Source organism: Carassius carassius, chromosome 31 (genome assembly GCF_963082965.1).
Source record: "Carassius carassius chromosome 31, fCarCar2.1, whole genome shotgun sequence".
NCBI classification, from domain to species: Eukaryota; Metazoa; Chordata; class Actinopteri; order Cypriniformes; family Cyprinidae; genus Carassius; species Carassius carassius.
The window spans coordinates 9,849,704-9,858,277 of record NC_081785.1 but is presented as its reverse complement, the minus strand read 5'-3'; the positions used below and the strand labels follow the sequence as shown (position 1 = coordinate 9,858,277).

The 8,574-nt window shown below is 38.3% G+C and overlaps 2 protein-coding genes across 2 annotated transcripts in view; both read right to left on the bottom strand.

Moving 5' to 3' along the window:
- LOC132111907 (ras guanyl-releasing protein 3-like) overlaps positions 1–678 on the bottom strand; it is a 5,678-nt gene extending 5,000 nt beyond the window's left edge. Inside the window, exon 1 of the mRNA XM_059519531.1 lies at positions 479–678. Within this exon, the coding sequence (XP_059375514.1) occupies positions 479–678 (200 nt within the window). The remainder of the gene's footprint in view (positions 1–478) is intronic.
- Positions 451–8,543, bottom strand: LOC132111494 (ras guanyl-releasing protein 3-like). Its single transcript, XM_059518858.1, has 9 exons — positions 8,223–8,543; positions 5,315–5,446; positions 4,556–4,703; positions 3,651–3,824; positions 2,816–2,932; positions 2,102–2,377; positions 1,902–1,982; positions 1,427–1,540; positions 451–1,201 (listed from the first exon to the last, which is right to left on the bottom strand). Exons 1-9 carry the CDS (start codon positions 8,225–8,227, stop codon positions 1,082–1,084), a joined length of 1,167 nt encoding a protein of 388 aa, XP_059374841.1. The 5' UTR covers positions 8,228–8,543; the 3' UTR covers positions 451–1,081.
- Between the last annotated feature and the right edge of the window lie 31 nt (positions 8,544–8,574).

Below are 8,574 nucleotides of genomic sequence, written 5' to 3'. Positions count from 1 at the left end.
AGCCATATTGCGCCAGAACGCCCACCACACACCAGCTTAGAGACAGAGTGATGAAGCCAATCAGCAGATATGGGGATTGTTAGGAGGCCATGATGGTCAATGGGTGAATTTAGCCAGGATGCCGAGGTCACACCTCTACTCTTTTCGAAAGACATCCTGGGATTTTTACTAACCACAGAATGTCAAGACCTCGGTTGAACGTCTCATCCGAAGGACGGTGCTTGTTGACAGTATAGTGTCCCCATCACTACACTGGGGCACTAGGACCCACACAGACCACAGGGTGAGCACCCCCTGCTCGCCTCACTAGCACCTCTTCCAGCAGCAACCTAGTTTTCTCAGGAGGTCTCCCATCCAGGTACTGACCAGGCTCAGCCATGCTTAGCTTCAGTGGGAAACTGGTCTTGGGCTCCAGGGTGATATGGCTGCTGGCGATATCTGGGAAGTTCAAGAGCTCAGGAGAAATGCATGTAGTCACATGCCAGTAATACGGTTTGAGCACTGAACTGCTAAGATGAACCACAGAGGACGCCTGGGGAATATCTGAGCGTGTGAGAGAATCTGTGTGTGCCTGATGCTGTGCATCCTTTCCTGGGAGATATGACCTTCAGACTTCTGACAGTGCAGCAGGTAACATACACTGAGCAGCTGCATGGCCTGAGGTGACTCATGATGCATTACACAGGATGCATTTTCTTTGATCATTAAAAATAAATGTATAAATAAACTTTTATGGATTCATACAGTGATACAGAAAGCATCAGGCTTAAAAAAATGCTGTATTTTCCCCAAACTAAAAAAAAATCATTGCACTTTACTGCTGTTTAAAAATGTATTATTTGTTGTTTAAATATTACATCATGGGTGTTGTTTTGTCGGCATGCCATGCTCTGCTCCATTTACAGCGATTAAACATGCTTACGAGTTTAGCATGGTTGAGAAGAACCCTTTGTGGAATTTCCAGGCACACTAAATCGACCCTGTCGGGAATGAGATGCGTCCCTTCCAATATCATCGAGCACTTCTGAATCTCTGCCCAGACTTACAAAGGATCAACAGTACAGACTATGAGCTGCTCTACTTACTGGTCTTTATCAAGCACGCAGAAGGAATCAAGGAAAGGGAAATTTGCAGCGATGCTCTCAAAGTCTTCCTGAGATATGTATCCGTCATGGTCGTGGTCATAGTTACGAAAGACAGACTTCACATGCAATGAAAAACAGGAATACATATAGTGAATGTGTTGCAATGAGCAAAAGCTAAATACACACATCTGTTAAATGTGCATTGATATAATCTACCATACAATCAAATTCATCTGATTAAACCATTACGGAAATTAGAAATAGGCTTGACCTAATCATAATATTCTGGTTTTTATCAATATCATAAATGTCTGTGAGTATTGATGTTGACAACATCTTACATCCACAACTTTCCTGATGTGTTTGTTGACCACTGAGGGATCTGGTTTGGTGGTGACCCCAGAGGCCCAGTCCAGTGGAGCCAGAGGTTTGTTGGGCGTCGTGGGTGATGTGGGCTGCAGAAAAAACATGGATGTTATGAAATCAATTCTGTTCTGCACTGATTTTTACAAGAGAAAACTTTCCAGCAGAAATTTCTTAATGATCAAAAACATGTTGAATTAGTGTCTACAATCATAACACTGCAATTCAAAGGATTTCAGGATTTAAAAAAATAAGCAATTATTTTTCAAGGCAAATCATTTTGTAACATTATTAAAGTCTTTACTGTCACTTCTGATCCATTTAATGTATCCTTGCTAAATAAATATTAAATTAATAATAAAAAAAATTATTAAATAAATAAATAAATAAAAAGAGTATGAATTTCTGAACAGTGAATTAGCAGAGCACGCATGGGCCGTATCGTCATCTTACCTGAGATTTGGGGTTACGGGGTTCTCTAAGCAGGGACAGCTCATATATTTCATCCTCTGTGTAGTACAGATCCAAGGACAGCTTTACACAAAAAGACATAAAATCAAACTAAAGCCAATCAATTCCCTAAGTGGACAAAACCACTGTGATTCAGTGTGGCGGTGAGCCTTTGAATGTGGAGATTTATGAGCAGAACTCACAGTGAGCAGGTAGATCAGGTCCATGTTGGGCTCCACCTGAGCCACAGCGCTCTGCAGGGACACCAGCTCATTAAAGGTGAGATACAGCTGCTGCATCTTCACGATGTTCACTTTCCCATCCCCCACCCAGTCCGGGAAGACCACGTGCACGGCGATCAGGTCTTTCAGGTGAACACCTAGGATTGGGATCTTAAACCCTTCGCTTTCACTGAAGGCTTTGCGGTAAGCACAGTAATTGCCTTTTGACGAAACCAGCTCTGTCATTTCATTCCAGATCTGTCAATAGCATAGAAAATGACAGTTACTGAAATTAATCACCTCTTTCTGTTTTATGTTCTAGATCACACATTTACATATCACACGTCTGACCACTCGCTTTTTTTGTGTGCATTTCTCATATACAATTAAATATACACTTAAATTAAAACTAAAATGTATTCCTTTGCATTATATGACAAAACATCAAACCAAGTGACTTCTGCATTGTGCAAAACCTTTGTACAACAAACTATACTTTTCTGAGCCATTTTTTAAATACTTCTCTTGGGCCACTGTAAGATTATGTCTTATAAAATGTTTCCAACATCACATGAACTCCTTCAGCACTGGGAGCTGGCCTCCAATGACAGTTTGACGTTACGGAAAAGGGATTGAATAGTTTCCTAATCATTCTTAAAGAAAACTAAACAGCTGTTTTTGCAATGACTGTTGCACCTTGGTGACCTCTGGGCTGAGGTGAGAATGAGTTTCCTTCAAGCGGGAAATAGAGCTGTGACTCAGACCCCCAACCACAGCCATCAGGGTGTTAAAGTTCTGCAGGTGGAGCAGTTTCTGAAAGAGAGATATAGACTGTCAGATCGATAGATAGATAGATAGATAAATAGATAGATAGATAAACATATATATAGATAGACATATAGATATAGATTTGATCCATTAGTTCACATATAATCTAGGGCTTTTCATTTGCCGTATAATTGCACAAGTGCTGGTTGATCTCATGAAAGCACAGCTCTCCTTTATTACTGGAGCTTCAGCAACTCGACACTTAACATCTATTAGCTGACAAGGATCATGCCCAGCAGGCCTTAAAACAGAGACTAAAGCACAGGCTTTGTACTGAATGGATGCCTGGGTGCTCTTCACAAAATCTCTTCTCCCTCTCAATCTTTTGCTGGCAGACATTTACATATCAAAGGGGCTGGAAATGTCATCTAGCTGCTTTCAGAATGCACTGACAGAAACTGGTTTGCTGGGTAAAGGGTCTCGCACTAGCGTAATCAACCAAACAGTCAGACAGCGCGTCACTTTAATGGGTTACTCAGAATGCATGTTTATTTTCAAGATTACTGGCCTTTTTCCATACTTAGTCCTTTCATAATGAGTAATGCAATCATTTTATGGGCTTCATCACCTTGAAGTTGCATTTCCTGTCATTTGCTTTTCTTTTACGTTTTCTTTCTTACCCCTGTTTTATTATATATTATATTAATTATTTAGGAATATTCCTATTTCTATAGGCAAGCTGAAGATACATGTATGTTCTTACCTGTGCAACATGGATGTATTTGTTGATGACCTCTGCTCTGTGCTGAGGGGTGAGTTTACTAAGAACCATCAGCTGAACCCACTGGGAGATCCCATTAAACAGAGCGATAGAGCGCTCTAATGTGGGGTTATCCACTAGACAGCCATGGATTACGTAACTCTGGTAATCCGTGAACTGAGAACATAAAAATAAAGACACGTTCATACTAGTTTTTAAAGAGAAACATATTAAAAGCAACGCTGCTACCATCAACAAAGTCATATGACAGTAGTTCAGCTGTTTTCAAAGTAACACAACTTTTCCAGTAACAAGCCTCTTTTTGCAACCAGTGAATAAATGTGCTAAATGAAATGGTCATTCTGATATATTGTTGGAAGTGAATCGGTTTCATTTTAGTGAATCGGCTCATCTTAAATAGTCGTTGGATTTTAGTGTATCGATTAGTCCTGAATAATCCCCTCTTTGTCTCTTATGCATTAAGCATTACTTCACTTGCTCACCAATAGATCCTTTAGAATGAGAGTCCAAACTACTACTACTGAGGGTGAGTACATTTTCATGAAATTAAAAGTTTTGGCTGAACCATTTGTTTAAATGTCATGGTTTTCCAGAGCTTCTATCACTTTATATTTACAAAGTTTAGTACTTATTTAGAAGGGAGGAATGGATAAAGGAAGGATGTGGAGTGTTAGCTGCTAAGAATAACATTGTAAGCTGATGGAAAAAATCAGCAGAGCTGATAAGTGAACCAAAGTGTGTTCTCATATGCATGGACTTTTTTCTTTTAATATCACAAAAACAAACACACAGAAGCATTATCTTCACTGACGTAAGTCCTCTACAGCTGCCAGCCTTCCCAGGTGAAGGAAACACTCTATTTTTCCATTTTTGCTGTGTAAACTAACCGAAATCCTCCTGATGGACTTGTACTCTAAGAAGGTGAGGTGTTCAGCCAACTCAATGGGTTCCAGATGATCAAACAGCAGTGACGCTTTACCCTTCTTCACCGGTTTCTTTCGCTGAGTCAGTTTACGCATCCAGTCATATGAGGGGCTGAAGAAAAAAACACGTTTTCACTGTTTTATGTTCATTCATAGTCTATTGCTACACAATACATTAAAAATGGTTATTTTTTTTTCCAACCTTTCAGTATACTGTATATTCAGTAACATTCTCAGACAATATAACATTATTAATTTAACATAATATTTAAATGGGTCTTCATTTATGTCACACTGTCTCAGTAATGTCACAGCACAAACAATAATTTAGTTTAGCCTCACTAACCAAATATGACAAGACATCTGCCATAATCTCATAATATAATCATGAAATGATCTCATGAGTTCTAATGTGTGAAATTAAACATGCCATTCAGTGTTAATTAGTGCCAAAGTCTAAGCGACAGGTGGATAATGCTCTATGCAATCATTTCCACATAATCTGAATCAGTGGTTAAAACACATGCTCATTAGTGTCAAGTTATGCCAAAAAAGGGCAACATTTGAATTTATAACAAAGTATTTTCATCTTGATTAAACCGGTGTGCATGATTAAAGTAAAACAGGTCAATAGTACTGAAGCGGTCAATGATGGGCACATTATGAGCAGATACACAACCATCAGAACCTGTGTGAGTGTTTTTGTGTTGTAACAACACTCACATTGTAGAAATGTCAAGTAGTTTAATGTGCTCGTCACCACCCAGCTGAGCAGCTGCATCTCGAAATTCTTCTGTAAGACGGATCAAACCCAGATCCAGATCAAACTCTGCAGGGAATTCAGCTATCCAGTACCTACACACGCACACACACACACTTTTGTGAAAAGTGGGGACATCCCATAGGCGTAATGGTTTTTATACTGTACAAACTGTATATTCTATGGCCCTACACCAACCCTACACCTAACCCTAACCCTCACAGGAAACTTTGTGCATTTTTACTTTCTCAAAAAAACTCATTCTGTATGATTTATAAGCGTTTTGAAAAATGGGGACATGGGATATGTCCTCATAAGTCACCCTCTTCTTGTAAAACCTGTGTCATACCCATGTCATTATACAGAGTTGTGTCCTAATATGTCACAAAAACACACACACACACACACACACACACACACACACACACACACACACACACACACACACACACACACACAGGTTTGAAAGTTATAAATTACATTGAACTTTCATTGCTGTGGCTAAACACAAAGTGTTTACCAAAGTGTACAAATGGCTCTCTGTATTATTTTTCTGCCCCAGCTCATTTACATTTCAACGAAATGATAGAAACCTAATTGTTGTAACTGCAGGCTGATGAATTGCTTGTCCAATCACATTGTATATATCAGTTTCTTCTCAGTACTGCTCCTGCTGCCATACTTAATGCTGTTTGTTGTCAGTTAACAGCCTAGAGAAAATCTTCAAACCAATCATCACCATACATACTTGTGGGGAAATGTAACCTTGAAGCAGAGTCTGAATTCTGCAACATTCTCAAAACAGAATCTTTATGTTTCTTGAGCACTAAATCAGCATATTAGAATAATTTCTGCAGGATCGTGTGACACAGAAGACTGAAGTAATGGCTGCTGAAAATTCACACCACAGAAATAAATTACATTATAAAATATATTCAAATATAAAACATTTTAAATCATAATAATATGTCAAAATATTAGTTTAGACTGTTTTATACTGTACGCATCAAATAAATACAGCCCTGGCTAGCATAACAAACTTCTTCTGAAAAAATAATGGTATTACAATAATACTTTGTACGTAGTTCTAGTAGACATGCAGAGGTGATTTCCTGAGGACCCCATGAAAAACACCAACAAATCTTGCCTGACTGGATAGATCCAGTAAATATCAAGGCTACATTTTAAATCAAGCAAGGTTTCTTTTCCCCCAACAGGATGCAGTTCTGCAAAATACTGACCTCCTTCATTTTGTGATGTTTTTGTTTTGGTGACTCTGACCAAGTCCATGGAGAAAGGACGGATGAAGCGTATTTATGTCAGATGCATGCCCTTTATCATTAATTATATAGATGTTTTTGACTGCCCGACTCACTAAGGGCACGGAGACCCAAAGACACATTCTTTTCTGGCTTTTCTGTTTTTTTGAGACATAAACACCAGCTGGAAAGTGTGCCCAGCGTGAGTCAGAGTGACATCATGCAGTTAGGAGGAAACAACTCAAGGGTGTAGGTATTGTGTAACTGTGCATATTAGTGAGACCAATGAGAGCAGGAGTCAGAAGGTCATCAGACAACTTTTACACAACACCTCAATTTACACTGATAACTGATAAGTTACACTGACCACAAGTGTAGGCGTCTTTGTGTATGTGAAAGTGTCTTTTTCAAATTGGACAAAACTATTTCACATTTTTTAAACTTAATATAATGATTTAAATAGCTAATTACATTGCATATTAAATGTATTATATATTAACATAACATTTGATAGTCAAAACTGAAAATTAAAACTGATGAATTAACATGCATTTCAAAATGTCTTAGTATTTGTTTTTCCCCTTTTGCTTAAATGACAAGCTGCATGATTTGTGTAAAACCCAACGATCATGTTCTCTAGCATGATCCAGAGAGAATTTTGTGCTTTGACGAAAAGGAAGAAAATCTAATTGTCTCTACAAGACTTTGCATGGTCATGGCCAAATTTACTAGGCTAATCATCTAGAAATAGGGCAGAAATCTTTGATATCATTATTCATTTTAAATTTCATTGTCAGTTTTTGTTTTATTATTCCTGTGGTGCTCCCAGTCAAAAATGACCAACCTACAAAAGAAATCACTTATAAATTTTGTGTTCTGCTACATTATTACCAAATCTTAAAATCAATCATTTTGTTTTCTTTTTATTAGCACAGGTTTTATGTTTCTGTTTGGAACTGACTGATCGTAGGCCTCACTGATCTGAGCTTATTCACCTTGGTTGGTCATTATTGCCTGGGATCTTTTGTGAGCAAAGTCAGATAACAATAACAAGCATTTTTGGCAAAAGGAAAATCCTCTCAAATTCAAAATGACTGGAACACAACATAAGTGTTAAATTAGATTTTGATTCCCAGATTATTATGTAGCCTTCTATTTATTCTCAAAACAAATCCTGAAATCCTGAATAAAAGCCTGTGGTTTTGGTGGAGTGATAGATCTGAAACTGGCAGGCAGATGTGAATAGAGAAGAAAGGAAAGGTTGCCTGAGGAGATATGGTTTGTGAATAATAGAAGGATGAATCGCTGAATCATACTTTGCTGTGCACAAAACACTATAAGTCCACTGTGGACAAACATCGGTCTGACAGACCAAAGCCTGGCCTTGTGACATCATCACTCCTTATTCTGAGTTCAGGCAACAGACCCCGAGGAAAAAGAGGAAGAACAGAAAGGGATTACAAAAAACTGACAACACTGTATAATAGCCTCCTTACGACATGCTCTGTTGTTGCCTAGCAATGCAAATAAAAACCTTAAATCATTCAGAAGAGGAAACTTATGGGCAATAAATGGGTTGTTTATCTGTTAAATGGAAGCTGTTTTTATTTACCTCATTAAATAGCAGATCTTCAGTCGTGTCCGCTGGCAGTCATCTCCCCGACAGTCACGATACGTGATAGATAGTCAAGGAGCATTAAACGTGCTTGAGAATGAATGGATGTATATGCACACACTGTACAATATGCAATGAATGAATGGCATTGCATTACACAACATATTAATTCAAGTGGCATTTAAATAGAAGAAAGATAGCAGAAACACACTTTCAAGAAAAACATTTCACAAAGCCAAGTTTGATAGTGTTAAAGTCACTGCATTAATGGCTAACGAACGTAAAGTCAATTTTGAGAAAAGCTCGAACTAGCATCATTTTCTTGGAGATGCCACATGTTATCCACAGA